General features: G+C 38.0%; 1 protein-coding gene across 3 annotated transcripts in view; it reads right to left on the reverse strand.

Moving 5' to 3' along the window:
- The window catches only part of ppp1r9ala (protein phosphatase 1 regulatory subunit 9A-like A), a 60,249-nt gene extending 47,852 nt beyond the window's left edge, over nucleotides 1-12,397 (reverse strand). For all 3 annotated transcript variants that reach the window (XM_084421779.1, XM_084421778.1, XM_084421777.1), the window contains exons 1-2: nucleotides 12,286-12,397; nucleotides 9,944-11,812 (exon numbers count right to left, since the gene is read on the reverse strand). In XM_084421779.1, coding sequence (XP_084277905.1) covers nucleotides 9,944-11,680 — 1,737 coding nt within the window. In that variant the 5' untranslated portion in view covers nucleotides 11,681-11,812; nucleotides 12,286-12,397. The remainder of the gene's footprint in view (nucleotides 1-9,943; nucleotides 11,813-12,285) is intronic.
- Nucleotides 12,398-20,031: the final 7,634 nt, after the last annotated feature.

Consider the following 20,031-nt stretch of genomic DNA (forward strand, 5'->3'; position numbering starts at 1 on the left):
CTCGTCCATATTAATGAGTTTCTGTCCCAACCAGCTGCTACTGTGACCACAGTTTTGTCTGTCGCTTGGTTTCTATTTCTGCAGCGATGTGCTGGGTGGCCCAGCCTCCAGGAAAATGTGATTGGTTCAAAATCTTGTATGCTAAATGGAAAATGTGTTCTGATTGGCTGAGATTGTGGGGCCCTATACAATCAACTTTGTTTTTTTTCCCCTGCCCAAAATGTTTAATTTTTCTGGATTCCGTTTTAATAGTTAAAATAAATTTTTGTAATTCACTGAAATCATAAAACTTATAAAAAAAATTTAAAAAAAAGAAGTATATTTTAGGGCCCTATGAATATTCATATAAATATCCCATAAATCCTATATCCTATAAAATTGTGCATTTTAATTTTACTGGATTCTAATTCAATTGTTTAATTAAATTTCAATAATTTAAAAAGCAGGTCTAATCAACTGAATTTATAAAACTTTAACAGTTTATTTATTTAATAATAGGGCCCACTGATTTTTTTTAAGAAATATTGAATTTTTCTGGATTTATGATGTACAATTTATTATCAAAAACTGTGGTAATCAAATTAAGGCATAAAAAATTTATCATTTTTTAAAATGTAATCAAATGAAAATTTTACTTGTGCTCAAAATAATTAAGTTAATAACTGTATTATTATTATTACTTTGAGAAGTACATTCTACTTCTGAATTGTAATGCGTCACAATTTCTTCAAGTTAAACCAAAGTTTTATTTTGATGGTTAGTCATGAAGACCTTTGAGTTTGTGTGTGTATAATAAGACAATAGTTCCATCAACGGAAACGGTGACATGCTCGTGAAGTGTCTCTCGGAGAAGATGGAGCTCATGTGGATTGACCTCATATGACCGTGACATTTTATATTATTTTCCACTTTTATGACTGGATTACACTATTCCACGGAATGGTGTCTGGTTGTATGGCATTTTCATTTTCAGGGTTCACAAGAAAGTTACTTGTAGGAAATGTCTTGTGTCACATCTGGTTAGGACACACTGTGAGGCTGACAAGACGCATATTAATAAATACTGTATACCACAAAAAAAAAAAAAAAATATATATATTGTAAACTTGTCAAATGTTAGACTCCTATGTCTTCACTCCAGATTATAAACTTTAATATCAACAGATTAATCACAGTTGTGTGAAACTCCAAAAATACTTTCCCGAATCTGACAGACAACAGACTTCTGGTGTAATTTGTATATTTTTAAATGAAGTCATAAAATATCCCTCTCGGCTGAGAACACATTTAATGACTGAGTGTGAGGGTTGTAAAAGATCATCCCAAAAAAATAACTGAAGGTTTACAGCGGCCCGCAGACCGTCTGCAGTGTGTGTTGATGTTGGCTCGAGAGGTTCACAGGACCGTGTGAACGCCACAGTAATGTCTGATTGTTCAGTGTTTGTCTGTTAAAGGGATAGTTCACCCAAAAATTACAATTCTGTCATCATTTACGCACCCTCACCTCGTTCCAAACCCATACGTTTTTTACATTTATGTTTGGAACACAAACTTAAAAAAAAAAATTAATCTGAGAGCTGAGTGCTTTCCATTAATAAAACTAGGGTTGTGAAATGATTAATTGCATCCAAAATAAAAGTTTGTGTTTAGAAGAAAAATTTGTTATTTATATATAAAATATTTATATATAATATAAATTATATATAAATATATACACTGTATATATATATATATATATATATATATATATGCAAATATTTCTTAAATATATACATCCATTATGTAAACACAAACTCTTATTGTGGACGCGATTAATCGTTTCCCAGCCCTAAAAACTAGACAATAGTGTGCCATTTTTAACCTATTGTTTGTTATATTAATTTTCTTGGTCAATGTCGTTGTGCGGTCAAGCACTGCCTGGAGCTACTTCAGCTTTCCATAAATCTCAAAGCTGCTCCATGTCCATATTGTTAAATATTACCCATATTCAACGGTTAAAAACCAAATGGGGGTCAATTTGCACATAGCTGATAAGTATTGTATTTCAAGGGGAACGTCTGATAAATAAATAATGTTGAAACTGTAGCTTGTTTCATTATACCAGTTTGAGTGACCAAATGGTCAAAGTTATGGCACATTAACTTGTTCCCAGAAGTCTGTAATTAAGATTCTAGATTTGAATCCGTTTCAGAGATATTTGGTGGAAAGGATTTTGTTGATTTAAACAGTTTCTGAAGCTACCGAGAGTTCAAATGTGCAGTATCGTAACTACATGTTTGAAACATGTGTCATGCCTCTTAGGAAAGTGTGTTTGCTCTCCCCACACATTGTATTCACATCAATAAACCTAGATTCGCCTCACCTAGATTAAGTATTATTTCCTATTGTTATAGCATGTGAAGTATAGATCGAGTAGATCCACGGCTAAAGGGCATCTTTGGTGAAATAACTGATAATACATCAAACTTTAAAGCATTTAAGAGCTCTCACACTTGAAATAGTCATTCTAAACCCCAGGTAAATGGGTTCCTGGGTTATCTTATTTTATGTTTCACACTGCTCATACTTTACCCGGAGTTAAAAATTAATCCTGGTTATTCATAATCTGACATAACTCTGGGATACCGTTATTATTTGCATATATGCCATCAGTGATTATGCATTATGTTCTATATCCAGTTGTTTTGTTAGAGAGAGACATGATATATTTCTACTTTCAGTATTATTTGTACTTCAGAGATTATTCTTTAAATACAATAATTATTAGCTGTGTGCAAAGTGACCCACATTTTGATTTCAACCATTGAAAATGGGTAAAATCCAATAAATTGAACATAGTCACATTGGGATCCCCATATCTCTGGGATTTGACCATATAGGGCCTTTAAAATGAAGATATGAAGCTTCCAAAAGAAGTGTATAAAGAACCAGAATCTAAAAGGATTTTGAGAGATCTTTAATACTTCTAGAGTTACAGGCATGCAAACTTTGAAAAAAGAATATGGCGCTAGGAATGTTCTATGCAATTGTTTTGATAAAGGGAAACAACAAGTTTCAACATAATTTGTTTTTCAGACATTCCTCTTTAAAAGAAAAAAAAAAATGTTATCAGGTAAATGCAAAGTGACCCACGTTTGGTTTTTGACCCCTGAAAATTAATACAGTTTAACAATTTACTCATGGAGCCACAATGAAATCTTACTGGAAATGAACCATATAGGGCATATAAGACATTAAAAGAAATGTTTGTGAAGAACCACAATCTAAAATTTAATAGGCATACAACCTTAAGGCAAAAAAAAACAAAAAAGTGCTTTTTCACATTTTTGCACTGTCACCGTTGGCAATACAATGCAACATAAAATGGCTAACATCATCTGATACACCTCCCAATCTGTGTAAAAATAAAACAATGATCATGCCATCTTTCTAAAGTCATTTTGATCCCCTCCTAAGGTCAGCTGAAAATTGTTATTTGACTCCTACAAAATAGTGGATCAGTAAATATTCATCCATGACATTTAATATTTTGGCTTTCTTCTTCTCATCTTTCACCAGAAAAGAAAGTCAACATTTTTAGCCGGGGACCTCTGGTTCAGTTGACAAGGAGTGACCCAGTAAATACAAACAAATGTGTTAAAATTTTACATGATTTTGGCATGATTTTACATTTTGTGATTGGTAATGGTGTGATTTTTGGCAATACCTTGCTTTTTGCAAATAGATTTTTTTAATACTGATCATTTAAATTTTCTAAAATCTCCAAAATTAATAATGGATTTGAAAAATTATGCACATCCAGGATGCATTTTTTCAAGTTTAATCATGCATATATTGTATGTATGTATGTATGTATGTATGCACTCTTTAAAGTGACAGCAGCCTAATAAACTTGCTGCTGTCTGAGTCATTAAAGCTATGCAAAATGCATAGTCATTATGCATTAATGAGCATAATTAATTATGCTTAATTAATGCATTATGCATTAAATGAGCTTTTTAGTCATTAAAGCTATACAAAGCTATTATGCTATTTTAAAGTTTCCTAATGTTGTTGTGGAGTCTCCTACAACATGTTTACATGCATCAAAGGTAAAAAAAAACTGTTTAATTTCCTCATAATATACATTTGCACATCATCACATTTTCAATGACTCTCAAACGACTCGTCAAATGAATCAATCTCTCTAAATCCCGCCTTTCCGCGATATACTCTGCTCTGACTGGCCAAACAGCTCAGTCTGTTGTGATTGGTCTACCGTGTACAGCGCGTCGAAAACAAAACCGCCCATCGCCATAACAACGTCAGCTCTGCTTGTCCTGAGGCTTCCTACACTGTAAACTAAACACAGTAACGAACAATGACGTCGATTTGACCATATCAATGCGAGCGCGAGTCCGACGATGAAACATTCGAAGAACTGTTATTCAACCCGAACCTCCGTCGCAAGGACGACTCGAGCAGGACTCAGTTTCTCAGTGTTTCTCAGTGATACGCTACTCAGTTTGAGGTACATTATATGAGATGTTGCAACTGTAATTCCTCACCATCAGCATTAACAAATGCATGTCCATCAACAAACCGATTATTTTACTTGTACTAATTTATTTTTCTAATATATGAACACGTGGAAACTGTATCAATAACAGTGCATGTATACAAGATACATTAGCCGAGCTCTAGAGTGAATGATCTGACGTAACATAAACGTTGGTAAAACAAATATTTCCTCAAAGTAGTGAGAACGACAGACAATCTGCATTAATAGACACAGTTATAGGTAATAGTGGCCCACAACTGATTAGCAGAAGTATTTCAGTAAGACAGTGATAACGTGAGTTAGCCAGTTAGCAGGAGACCTAAATTACACAATATAAAACTCAAAACTAAGTATTTTGAACACCATCTTTCAAGAGCAAGCGGTTTGTGAATCCTGCACTGAACTCTGAGATTTGAGAAGCAGTCGTCAGTGAAATAAAGGGAACACAGCAAAAGTTTAGGATTATACCAGAGAACGTCTAATGAGGGGAGAAGTGCCACTCAATAAACTTCCGGTTGCAGTTCCACTCTTGTTCCATATGAGGGCGCTCACAGGACGAGTGCAGAATGAATGGAGGTCTATGGAGCTATACCGCTCAAAATCCACTTTTCTTAGGATATAATTTTTTGTCTAGTAATTTGAATGTTGTTTTCGAAAGAGGATGCAAAGAAATTACACATTGCTTGGTGTTAGATTTTTTAGAGTCACTTATTTGCTTTAAAAAGTCTTTCAAAATGTCAATGACGTCAGAATGCTGACGTCATTAGCAGAATGCTAGCATGTTATGGGCAACAACAACTCAACCTGTAAGAAATCGAAAAGAAATAAGTACTCGTTCATTCAACTTTCGACCTATAACCTATGTTGAACTTGCAAAACCTACAATCAAATCTGAGATTTCTCAATGGCAATCGGGTGAAAGAGAAACATTTAGCCGTCTAGCCCCATTGACTCCCATTAATTTTGCACTCATGGCGAGTGCCCCCAGTGGAACTCTGATTGGAACTACAACCAATAGGACTTAATAGGGCGTTGGAGTGAACAGGCTTTCCGTAGACGGGCTTTGATTATACTGCTGTGATACTGTGGTAAAGATGAATTTTAACCACTGATTCTTCACATGCTCGTCCTTGGGCAGAGAAAAAAAACTGGCTTTGCCTTCACAAGAGCACAGCGTCTTCTCGACATGATGCTATCCAGTGTCCACAGGAATCAGCTGCTGGTTTGAGGTTCGAGTTTTCCCTGGTGTCTGCGCGCGCAATAAGTGGGCGGGCAATATGCTAATGTTTCGTCTTGACGTCACAACGAAACGGCTTATGACTCGTTTGAAAAACAATTCACTTCATTGACTAAGTCGACTCTTACTTTTGAAAGACAATAACTTTATATACGGTGCACTTTCAGATTTAAAACTTTGCAGGATGTTTTCATTCACTTAGAGCTATGTTACACACTACATGAAAAGTCATTTTCAAAAATCCATAATAGGGGCCCATTAATATTTATCAAAAAACAAAAGACAGAGAAAATCACTTTTGTAGCTTTAACAACGATTAATTATATTTAATTTATACAGTGAAGACCATGCAATGGTATTTCACATTTGATTATTCAATGTCTGTACCTGAATACAGTTAGATTTACCTGAAAAACAAAGCACTGTTTATTTCAGTTGTATATTTGTTCTATTGTCTATGCTTGTACTTTTTTTTGTACTTTTTTTTTTATGCAGATTCACTCCCTAACAAAATCACCCCAATCAATCATTCTAGACTGATTAATTAATCTGATGAAATGGTTTTCATATCGCAATATATATTGCAGAAAAACTAAATATTGCAAAATTAGTATACTAACTTGCAATACTGCGACAGACCTGACATTTTTTCTAATGTGCCAGTGGACACTTAAGTGGTCCACAGCTATAGGACTCCCAAAACAAATCTACAATTGATATATATTCTATTTAATGACAATTATTACAATCATTGTTACAACAGAAATGTTAACTACTGCCAGAGGATAAAATCTTTCACTCTGCTTTTTACTTTCCTGCCTCAAATCTATCAGAGATGCAGACTGCCGGGTCTTTATTATGTTTCATTCACACAATTCACCAAACCGGTTCATAAAAAGACTTAAAGAAGTCTGGCCAGCCATGTAGGAAACATCTGAATCCCTATGAACCCACATCAACAGCAACAATGCAAGCACTCTGCACTGCAGCTCAACATGTTAAAACCAATATGAAACACAATGGTGGAAAAATACCTCCCTCAAGCCAGGACAAGACCTGTTTACACAGTTACACACCTTCATTTCACAATCACAGAGAAATAAGAGATGGATGAGTGTGAGGTGGGTCCTAAAAAGGTTTATATAGACCTTAGCCAGGGTAGATCCCATATTGAATTGTACGTGGATGAAAAGAGGCTGTGAAGGATAGACTTTACAATGGCATTCACTTCATAAAGGTCCTGTAAATTTCACAACATTTGGGCCAATAAGCAAGAAACCACCTAGAATACCCTTCCAACCACACAGCATCATGCTAAGATGTTCTGAGTGTTTTTACCATGTCGTTTAATCGATATCTTACAAATATTGCTATGTTTCTAAACCGCCGAAAGCATGATTTTCCGCCAGTCGTGTGCAATACTAAATCTAGCGGAAGAACAGAACAGAACAGAGTGGGTTTACAGTTACGACATGGGAGAAAGCACAGAAATCAGGGCAGGATTAGGACTTGGCCAAAGAAAATTTAACATCCGTGGTTTGGGAATATTTTGGATACAGGAGAGATGATGCATCACAAATAACCAATGCCGTCACGCATCATTAAAGGGTTAGTTCACCCAAAAATGAAACTTCTGTCAGTAATTACTCACCCTCATTTCGTTCCAAACCCGTAAGACCTTCGTTCCTCTTTAAAACACAAATTAAAATGTTTTTGATGAAATCCAAGAGGTTTCTGAACGGTAGTAAAGACATCCTTAAAATAGTCCATGTGACTCCAGTGGTTCAACCTTACTGTTATAAAAGGGCAAGAATTATTTTTGTATGCAACCCCCCCTTAAAGACTTATACATCAGAACGGCGCCTCATTATTGGCCAGCTCCTGCGTCAGCAGCACACGCATGTGTCGTGGTGCTCACATGACCCGCGTCGGCCAATAGTGAGCCTACGTTTCTGACGAAGAACCCGGAAGCGCTGCACCTTTTACACAGTTTATTTACTGTTTATTGTTGAATAAAGTCATTATTTTTGGGGAGTTTTCTGCGCTTTATAACATTAAGGTTGAACCACTGGGAGTCACAATTTAACAATGTCTTTACTACCTTTCTGGGCCTTGAAAGTTGCAAGTACGTTGTTGCCTATGGGTGGTTCAGAAACCTTTTTTTGTTCCGAAGATGAACGAAGGTCTTAAGGATTTGGAACGACATGAGGGCGAATAATTAATGTCAGAAATTTCATTTTTGGGTGAACTATCCCTTTAATGCAAAGATTTTCTCCACCAATGGAATTTGGGTTTCTTGCCACTGACACCTTTGGCTTGCTTGATTGGGGACACTTATTAATTATATTTATACAGTGCAGCAGAGAGTGCAGTGTTATTTTACATTTAATTAATCAATTTCTGCACCTGAATAGACTTTTAGTCTTACCAGAAAAACAAAGCAATGTTTATTTCCTTAGTTCTATTGTATTTATCTATGCTTATAATTTTTTTCTGTGCAGATTCACTCCCCAGTAAAATCACCCCAATCATTCTAGAATGATTACTTTTTTCCAAATAGAGCTATTCAAGTCATCATATTGCAATAGATATTGTAGAAAAATGAAGCCCTACTAAAAACCACTCAGAACACCTTAGCAATTATGTATCAATCTAGAAAACCCTTGCAACTGCATAACGATATGTTGAAACCCACTCGGGACATCTTAGCAACTACATAGCAAAGCCCTAACAACTGCATAGCAACATGCCAAAAATCTTGCACAAGAACGCAACACCAGTTTCTGTTTTCAATTTAAAATTCTGATTAATGTCTCACTGAACATGCAAATACTCCAGTTAAAGAGCTCCAAACAGAGAGAGACAGAGAGATGAATGAAGATTGCACAGAAGTAAAGGGTGTTTCCTTCACACCTGCTTTGAGCGCAGGAGTTTACAGTAGCTTTCCTAGGATAGAGGGAAAACATCCCAGGTGCTGGAACGCCCCGGGAACAGGCGACTGCTGGGGTTTTGTCAAATTGCTGACACTATGGCAGTGCTCAGATTATGTTCGTTTTTTCTAACAGCCCAATGGAAATGGAAAACACACTGTGTTGTTGATCATTACCAGCAAAGGTGTGAAAGACATTCCAGAGCTCAGGAATGCATTACATGGAAATTATGAACTTAAAATAGATTAATAGATATTAAGCGTCTGAAGGCCTGATCAGACAAAAAGAGCAGCGTGGCAAAGTAGATCAGGACCATATGACCCTGGCAGGCTGCCATAGGACTGGAGAGCTGTCTGATCATTGTGTTTCAGGGACAGAATCAGATCTGAGCAGTGTTTGTGTGCATGCAGTGATATGGTAAAACTCACAAAACACGTCCAGGTCATATTTAATCCCCAAAACAAAACAAAAATTATACTTGAAATATGTTTCATTAAGAAAATGTGAGCAAAAAGGGTAGATATTTTTGAGGAACAAGTTTCAGTTAAAATATCAAATATCTTGATGTTCCACAGCAGAAACAAAGTCATACAGGTTTGGAACGACATAAGGGTGAGTAAATGATGACAATTTTCATTATTGAGTGGAATATCCCTTTAAATTCTTTAATCTTTTGTCTTTAGTTTTATTCTAATTACGTTTTAGGCTCAGATATGACCCAGACATGTTCTTCACCCATCAGGAATGTTTCAAAGGAATGCTGTTCTAATGAGCTTTGCTTTGCTATGCCAACATACTTCTCTATATACCATCCGCATTTCAGGTCAGCCCTCTGTCCCTCATTGGGCCACAATGTCAACAATATTTCTAAAAATATTCCCCTTTTTCAACCCCCAAACAAATGTTCTGCAGTGAGCCCTTCTGTTGCCCAACTGTTGGCTGAACTTTGACCCCAGACTCACAGAGAGCAGCTTTCCTGCTCTCCCAAAACTTCTTTTCAAAGACACAATCATGTTTCTGACTGCTCACAAAACATAAATTGAGTGTTTTCCTTATAATCCAATTTAAACCTAAAGCATTTTACATTTCAAACCAAAGTCATGTGAAATAAAACAGAATAGAAACACTGAATTTTCAGCTGTCCATCATGGTCAATTGTAAAAATATACTAACTAACTAATATATTTTTGTGAGATTTACCCAGATTTACTGTTTTGTCACCAAGATATTGCTTACCCGTATCGGCTCGGTGGAGAATCTGATTTTCCTTCTTGGAGACCGTTCCTCATCCTCAGACAAACCAGGAGCATCATCATACTCCTCATAGACCTCATCTTCATCCTCCTCCACCTCATCCTGCTGGTCCTGAACCGATTCCCCTTCCTTATCATCCAAAAACGCAGCATTCTCAAAACTATAAAAGACAGGAGAAGATTTCCCACATTCGTCTGGATCTTCCTGCTCGCTCTCCTCGTCATCATCTTCATGACAGCTATTCCTCTTTCGTATGATCTCCTCCTCCTCTTCGTCGTCTTCTTCTTGATTCGGTTCCTCTTTCTTCAGCTCTGATGATACACATACATCCTTCTCCAGCTGTTTTTCCTCAGTATGGTTTTGAGGTGATGACACCTTCAGAGAGTTCAGATCTTCTTTTGGAGGCTCAGATTTAAGTTCCCTTTGTAGCTTCACCTCTGACATAGCATCCTCCAAAAACTCTTCGTCGTTCTCCTCGCTTTCTGAAGATTCGTTCTGGACCACTACCAGCTCGGCCCGTACCACACCCGCACCAGCCGGGTCCAGGCATTGTGTGGCGGTCTGCTCGTGAGAGACGTCCCTAGATGGACTGGGAATTATATGGTTCTCACTTTTTGGTTCCTCAGGACTCCAAGGCCGTTTATAGAGACTGGAAGAAGATTTGAGATCGTTCGCAGGAGGACTACTTGGTTTATTTGTCAAGGAATCTTTCACCGAGTCACTTCCAGAAGACGGAGAACGTTTAAAAGGACTGTGAGCCGTGGGCGAAAGAGGCTCGCCGGTGCTCCTGCCGGTCGGGGAGGTTGGTTTGTATGAAACCGGGCTGATGGACTTGAACGGAGGGCTACCGGCTACTGGTTCTGTTTTATGCGGGAATGATTTGGGTGATGCGTCAGAGTTTGGGGATGTGGGTTCGTGTGCTTGATCAGTAACTGTAGAAGTGGGTTTCTGGGATCTCCCTCGTAGAGGCGACGCCAACGAGTGCTCAGAGGCGCTGCTCAGTTTCTCAGGGCTTTTAGCGGAAACTTGCATCGACTCTTTATTATCACCGTCCACAATGAAGTTCTCCAACCGCCTGGAAATAGGCCCCGCATTCAGCGATAGCCTATTGACCTGTTTTGAGTCCTCAACGTCCCTCTTTTCCTCTGTGGCGCTACTCACAGATGACGTTGGGCTTTTGTTGACACTATTGTTGCTGGTGTTTTCAGAAGATCCGAAGGACCTCCGGGTGACTGAGGTCCTTCTCTCCGCGACGGGCTGCTCTTTTATCCCTCTTTCAAAGAGCTTCCTTGTCACTGAAAATTTCTCCGCCAGGGCGACTTTATCTATCTCGCCTTCTTCTCCCTTTGGAGTTCTGTCCGTGTTTTGCGGTTCTTGGTTGTTGGCAGTACTGAGGGGGGTTTTGCTGGTGCTGACTGGGAACTTGGACACTGGGGACACAGGAGATGAAGCATCTGTTTTTTGAGCAGGTTTACTCTCCTGACTCTCCTGCGATTGCTGGCCATCCATTTGCAAGAAAATGTTCTTGATTTTGTTTATCCGGTTGCCAAGCGGCCTCCCCCTGCTGTCCTCTCTGGGGTCGCTGGCTCCATTAGCATAAGATTTGGTCTCGCTGTCGGGTTTGGTCCCATCAAAAGTGCACTTAATGGCGTGGAAGTCCGACTTGTATGCATTTCTATGCGGGGACGCGCTCCGCAGGGTGCGTTCACCCTTGATCATTTTCAATGACTTTAAAAACTTCCTACTTTAAAACTGTATTTTTAGGTCCGTGGTCCTGTAATCCTTAATCGGACAATGGAAATGAGCCCTTCAGAGTCACTCTGATACATTGTCTCGAATCCCCGCGCACATCTGAAAAGAAAAGAAACAATGTAACACTCAGTTGAAACTAGCGTTTACATTTTTAATGCGATTTGAAAGCACGCGCACGTTAAACGTTAGTTATTTCGGCGCTCTTTTGTCATCAGATAAAAACTCCACGACACTCATCCGCCTGATCAAATAAACTTTTCCAACTCAGAGCAAAACTTTCCAACAGTGATTTGCAGGCAGATCCATTGGGCTTCATTGATTCAGTGCTCAATATGTGACAGCGACTCAGAATAGATATTATTCAAAGAGTCGAATCTAGATTATATAATGTTCTTCAAATGATCAAGAACTACCGCGATTAGTGTTAAACCTCACCACTAACCCACTAAAGATGACTCGCCGTGGAACAATAGCTCAGCATTAGTTCCAACAAATGATCAAAATAAAGTTTCGGAAATCGAGTAACAAACAATTACAGCTTCTGCAACACTCAAGTCTTCTGCTTCTCTTACCTTCACGGATATCTCACTGTCTACGGGCGCCGGTTCTTCTGCTGTGTGTAATTTAGATCCGCAACCATGTCATTTGTTTCACCGCCATGGTTCTCCAACGCAGTGCTATCCGATTCGCGAAGGAATCGTTCATTTGAGTCAGTTCGTTTAAGTGATTCGATCGAAACGATTCAGAAAGCGTTCGTAAATCAGTCAGTGAGGGAAACCTCACTTGCTCGGGAGTAAAACTTTAGTGACACTATAAACAAGCAACATTTGACACACTTTTCGAACAAGTAGGAAAATATCTATCTGGACGATATAAGAAACAACCAGGGTATCAAACAGAATGACACAATCAAACTAGAACAGATAAATAAGCATGCTCTTCAGGGTAGACAGTAGGCTAGGCTATTTTATTTTTATTTTATTTTTGAGAAGGACATGGGTTGTAATGGGATATCGTAATGCACATACGTACATTATTGTTTAAACAACTTCTGGGAACAACACTATTGAACTGAATGACTGGTGGGTTGTTTTATTAGAACCGGCTCGCTGAAATGAACAGACCGAACGAATCGATTCGCAAAACGATTCGAACTCCCTAAGCGTCTCTTCCTATTGAACTCCACTTCACAGACCTGTCGCACCGCTGCGCGCTCCCGACGCTACACGAGCACATTCCAGGGCTGCTAATAATCCCAACCCCCTTCCCGACTGCGAATTTGCTAATGCTACTATGGCGAAGGATTGGATAATAATATTAATCAGCGCACGGTGACGTGATTTGGAAACCTGCGTGGAGCGTCCAGTCACCAATTCAAAGTTATTATTCATCAGCCAAACCTTCGCAATAGCAGGACTTATTTCGTTTCCCGACCACAAAGTTGATTGAGCCCAGGTTAGGTCGGGAATGGCGTGGGAAAGATCCGATTCAGCTGCTGCACCTCTGTGTTCATGTGCAAGTTCGTTAACAAGTGTGGATAAGTGTAGCCTATTCATAACCAACGATAATATTTATTCATTTTTATCTGCTTTATTATTTATAATAGGGTAATTCCTGGGATTCGGTGCCTTTTGTGTCCCCAGTAAAGATGATTTCACTGCATTATAGTGTTAAACAATATCAATTTTAAACCTGTCATAGTCAATCATTAATTAGCCTACATAATTTGAACTATAGGCATATTGAAGTTGATTAAAACATTTTTTTGAAACATTTTACAGCATTTTAAACCACCACATATCATCAGTTTTTCTAAGTCACCAGGCCTGTGTATCCAATATTTCATGATAAATATACAACAAAAAAATAGTAGAAAAATCTGTTTTAAATGCAATTCTTTATTAGAGAAACCTTCAGCTTGTTTTTGCTCAAATACAGTGCAGTGGCTGATTTTAGGTCAGAATGTCCGACCTGTTATATCTGAAGAGTGATTGTGAAAGTAATGTGTGTTTAAAGTTCGTTGGCAATGTTTTACATAGTTTCCCATCTAAATCCAGTTCAAACTTAAGTAATAATAACTGGTTATTATTACACCCTGTTATCAGTTTGTCACAATCATTTTATAAAATCAGCAAAAAAACTTACTAATAATTCAATAATGAACTAATAAGTGTCAATAATGAAAAACAATGTAATGTAATGTAAAAAAACAAAACAATAATGTGGTATAAAAAGTAAACAAAAATGACTTTCAGGCATTTGTATATCTGTCCCTAACGGTGGACATTTTTGATCTTCCATTTAATTTATTTTGTTTAATAAATGGTTACATTTATTTACCCGAGCTTGACCAGAATATGTTTTCAAATGTTTTACACCACCCTAGTATATACACAAAAAAATATTTTAAAAACTGAGTTTGAAAGGCGCAGAATACCAGGAATGACCCAATAATACAATATTGTATTTTATTAATTTTAATTAATTAGATTTTTCAATTTAGTTTATTTTCATTTCATATCCATTTAATTATTTAATTATCTATTAATGTATTATCCATATTTGTTTTGTTGAAAATATGTAGGCTACAGAATGTTTGATATTGGGGTTATCATAAATTTCAGAATCTGTCACTGAATACCCAAACTGATCGATTGACCTCTAATCTGATTCTGAATGTGTCCAGATTAAATGCTTATTATTGATTTTGGCCTTGAATATTATATTGCACAAGGTCATAGGTCAGAGCAGAGTTCAAATCACAGAATTATTGCTGCTGTCACAATGATTCAGTTATTAGTGCTGCTGAAATGAACATTAATCTCAATGAAAGGAACATTTGGTCAGCTCAGTCTCTGAATACAGTGCATGTGAGTTTGTCCGGGTGATGTGGCAGTCTCATTTCCCAGCTCTGTTCACAGATGTCTGATGATATTTCCTCCAGTTCTCTGTCTGACAGTGTGTGTGTGTGTGTGTGTGTGTGTGTGTCACTGATGCGCCTGCTTCAGTCAGAATTTTGAGGGCAAGTTTTCCGCTGATAGCATAACAGATGCATTTGTTGTTTATATGTGTGAGTCCATTAAACAGCTTCAATTTCAGAAACTGCCAATGAAACAACTATAGGGAAGAAAAAGGGCAAGTAAACTGAAAGCTGCATAGCATATGATGAAAAATATAGTTATTATAAAATTATTATATGCATAAACAATAAATCCAAGGTAATGATCATGAAGAGACTATGAACAATTTTCTTATACAAAACAGTTTTTAACTACAGTTATAACTCATCACATTGTAATTGTGTTTTCCTCATATGTCTTAGCATTGACCCCATCTATTTGACCCCAAAGTGAGTTCTTTTCTGCAATGTTTATGCAAAACATTCATTATATGCATAAACAATTAATCCAGGTAATGATCATGAGGAGACTAAACAATTGTCTGACCCCAAAGTGAGTTCTTTTCTGGTTCTTCTGAAAGTTTCACTCAAATGAAGACCTAGTGTATGTGCCTGAGAAATATGAAAGCTCATTATATAAAAATGAGCTCATCTAAAGGGGACCTATTTTGTCCTTTTCAAAGTCTTGATTTGCTCCATATAATAGGTTTTCATGCATGCTTGAATGTTCAAAAAGCACATTATTTTCCCCATATTCTCCACTGTTGCAGCTCCTCTCGCCCCAGTCTGTCAGTAACGCTCTGTTTAGTTCCTGTCTGTCTTTATGAAGCCTCAGCCAGGATTGCCAAGTCTGTGCAACAAAAGTAGTCCAATGGCCCGTTAAAAGTATCCCAAAACTAGCCCAATGCAATTTTCTCCACTGAATTTGTAAATCTAAGTGTTTTGGGGGTGTTGGAACGCCAAAATCGAATCAACCTGCAAAAAAAAAAAAAAAATTAACCAGCCACAACAACTTAAAAATATAGCCCAGTTCCACAGGAAAACCGCAGACTTGGCAACGTTGGCCCCTCCTTCTGAAAAGCACAATGTGCTCTGATTGGTCGGCTGGAGCAGTGTGTTGTGATTGGTCAAAAGCTTGTTTTGGAATTGTCCCGTCCTTTACCATAACCACCAGTTTCAACCTATGGTTTCAACACACTTATTACCAGGCCCAGCCCTTTATTCTGCATATGCCTTAGGCGGGAATTATTTAAATGAGAAATACTGTGACATGTTCATTCCTGGAAGAACACTCAAGACTACGATGGAGGCGTTTCAGGGAGTTCAGAAACACTGACACTGATGTAGAGAATAACTCCCGCTGGAGGGACTTTGTGCTTTTGCAACTTTGCATAGATTTTTCATGCTCAAACAGCAACATTAGACTAAAGAAAGATGAACATGCAAAAAAGCATAAGGTCCTCTTTAAACATGCGTCCAAAATCACATAATGTAGACATAGTTATACTGAAATTAGCTTCAAGGCTGTTAAAAAAACATGTTCTATGTAGTGTGAATGTGTGTAGTGTAAAAAGAAATCGGACATACGCCGTCAGTCGCATCTCTTCACTGCCATTCACACATCTTCTCCCGTCGCCTAATGGGATTGGAAAGTTTAGTTTTGTTTTTTAATTGAAATAACAATAGGGGAATACAGAGTCATACAAAACACTTGAATCTATAAAACAGTAAAATCAAGACTCAAAAAACAATCATCCAATACATCAAGTATCCTTTTTAACAGCCAAGATGTCTTATTTGCGATTGTTCTGTATTGAATTTAGAGAATTGTAAACAAAAAAAAAAACTTTAAGGCATTGGAAATTAGTCTACCATTTGGTACAGTTAACATGCACTTTTCTTTATATATGATATTTATGTATAAGCATATTCGGACGTTTTTAAGAGGAGCACATTTTCTTGACCTACTGTCAGGCGTACAACGTTTGTTTTGAAAAGCTTTGAAAGAGCCGCGTTCAGATCAGCTTTTTGAGTTAGAGTTTGTTTCGAGAAGCAGAGATATGATGACGTGTGTCAAGGGCTGTCGGATTACTGGCATTTCCTGCTCCCTCATTCCAGCTCGTCCTGGGCCGAGTTATCTGATGATCACACTTCAGACGGGCCCTCCACCCTCCTCTGCATCTGACTCGAGATAAGCACAATGACTATTTACATCCTCACAGACACTGACTGCTCATTGATGAATCACTCAGATCACGGATGACACTTTAAGCTTGCTATGATCATTTCTCACAGAATTATTAGTCCAGGTTGATAGAGTCATCTATATATCTGCCTGCCTGTTATCAAAGAAACAGAAATTGTACATTAATGAACGTCAACACAAAACTTCACATGTACCAATCAAGGAGAAAAACACAAGAAAAAGAACATATAATCTAAATAAATTATAAATAAACATGGTTAAAACAAAGTTGGTCTTTGTGTATAAAGACAGATCCGCTCTGATATGGTGTCAAGTCAAGTCAAGTCAAGTCACATTTATTTAGGCCTATATATAGCGCTTTATGCCTTCAATATAGTTTCAAAGCTGCTTCACAGCAATAAAAAGGAAAATAAGTGTTAATTAATTAATTTTGAAACGACTTCAGTTTCAGCTGTAAAGCAGCTCTACAGAAAATAATAGTGTCATTATTCAACTCAATTTAGTTTAGTGTGGATTCAATTCAGGGACCGTGCTGGGGCCGTTCACACAGAACTTGTTTTTCCAGTCCAGTGCGCTACGTTTCAATTGTTTTTCAATGTAAACACGCGCTAGACAGACGCAGAGGTGAAAAGTCCAGGTTCAGAAAGTAAAAGTCCTCCTCATTATTTTGCTAATTAGCACAGTTTTTTAGCCAGGAGAGAGAACTAATTAGTGAAATCAGCTGTCTGAGTTCATGGGTGGAATAAACATATGGCAGGACTTTTACTTTCTGACCCCTGGACAGTCGCGTGTGACCGCTGCGCTCGCGTCCCGCACCTTTTGCAGCGTCTCACGCATGACACTACATTCTAAAAACGCGACGTTCAAGTTAAAAGAATTTCAACTTTTAAAGTCCCCCTGTGGTGAAAATCCAGTTTTTAATGTTGTTTATATGTCTATGTGGTATTTTTAATAACCTTTAAGACAAACCATGTGTAAATTCATAAGTCGACACCATTGCTGAGTATTTTCTCCTTAAAACTGCAGTGAACCAAAGACAGTCTCAAAAACACGCTTTGAAATCGCTGGTGTTTCTGACGTCACAAACTACCTTGTAACCAAACGAGTGGATCTCTGAGCTGCTGTGAGTGAGTGGAGGCGGGGCTCATTTGCATATTCATAGAACCACGTATACATAATTAAGTCAAAAGAAGTTTAACTTTTAAAAACCGCGTCTCAAGACCTTGCATTTTTTTTCCAACCCGATCTCACGGCAAATCGTATGTATTTTACGAGGTGGCTAATTCGTTTGATTTTTCAAAAAGCGGCACCAGGAGGGACCACCCCCTAACCCTGCCCCTAAACCTACCCATCACTGATGTCTAGACAAATTGTATGAAAAAGTACGAGTGAGGTCATACAAATTAGCCACCTTGTAAAATACGTTCGAATTGCCATGAGATTGCGTTGTTTTTCTCCATTTTACTGCCCGCATCTCGTGTTTTTCAAAACAAAAACGCATTCTGTGTGAAGTCCCCTAATGTTGCAAAGTAATTTGCAAGTAACTTGCAATTTTATCTTTCGACCACAGATGGCGTTAGAGAGGCTAAAGATCCACAGTGTGCTGTGATTTCCATGTAAAACGTTGTATTGAATGACAATAAAGGGTGAAGCTTGATTTTTAGCTCAGCTCCTCGCCATCTCTGGCTGACAGCAGACTTTTTTTTATGGAATATTTATAAATAATTCATCTGTGCACTTCTTTTTTATGTTTATTCATGTGCCCTCATAATCTTTAATCATAATAGCTTTCCCTCCCTCTTGCAGCGACATCTCTCCTCTTCTCTGATGACGTGTTCACTGACACGAGGGCGGGGCAACCTGTCACTTATATGAGATCTCCAATCATTTTATCCCTTAAAACTCATATTTAGAATTTTTTTTCCTTGAAAAAATAATTATTCATGCCTTAAAATAGCTTGAAAGTAACTGAATGTCACTATGTACGGTTCTATGAATATGCAAATGAGCCCCACCTCCACTCACTCACACCAGGGCTGCGTTCAGCCCCGACAAAAAGTTGCAAAGCGTTTTATAAACGGAAACGGTGGTGTGTTGAACACCCTGTTCTGATGACGCAAGACACTAAACCTCATAAAAAAAATAATAAAAAAAACATTCCTTTCCTTTCACTTTAATCCTCCCTTATCTGGCTTATGATACTCTGACCAATGCCTGAACTTCGTATTTTGAGCACTTCTTGCGTTGTTTTTGCCTCTTCGCGATGACTCGCTTAATTTAGTCCTAAATTGTAAGTCGTTTTGGACAAAAGCATCTGCTAAATGACTAAATGTAAATGCAAATGCAAGAGTTGCTACTACGGCAGCTGAGAAGGCCATTCTTTGTGTTCTTTTTGAAGAATTTTCTAAATCGGTATAAATACGTGTTTGATACTGCTGCAAAATACGCTCAATACGTTACAGTCACTGCCCTTGCTGTCCAGCATAAACGAGAACATCCCAATCGAGTGAAGGGAATTGTGGAAACTGTGGTTCCTAATTATTGTGATCCAACATTTGCCTCGCATTTCAGGATGAAAGACAAACATTTCAGGTGAAGGATAATCCACTTCTTACCTCCGAGACTATGGTCTATGTGACTTTATTATTTTTATTGTGAGTATTAGGCTTATCATTATTGCTGATCACTGTTGATATTTTCACTATAAAACTCTTACGACAAACATGTCTTCTAATATCTTCAATTGTTGCTTATACCGAGCTGCAACGGACACATTTGTAAACGACTTTGGACCCATTGTGCGAGTTCACTTTAATACCGCGTGGTTTATATACATGTTGCTGCTGATTGGGCATTGGACATTTCTGACACACCCACCAAACAAGAGAAAACGTATCTCAAACCCCGTTGCACACCGTTTCCAGGAAACATATTGTTCAACCCTACCCTGGTAATCCAGAGTTCTCGCGAGAGCACAAGTTGAATTTGCTCAGCGAGTTTACTCTGGTGTCGAGTAATGATGCTCATTAAATATGCCCCTGTATCCGAGCTGCACCAATCACATCGGGTTATCTGATATAGGCGGGCCAGAGGCGAGATGACGACAGCGCTGTGACGTCGAAGTCATTAGTAAACATTGCAAGATGGCTATGGATGAACACCAGTTGTTTGAAACGGCTTTGGCCACTACAATGAACGAGTTAGACTTGGCTT

This window comes from Rutilus rutilus (genome assembly GCF_951802725.1).
Source record: "Rutilus rutilus genome assembly, chromosome: 10".
NCBI lineage: Eukaryota > Metazoa > Chordata > Actinopteri > Cypriniformes > Leuciscidae > Rutilus > Rutilus rutilus.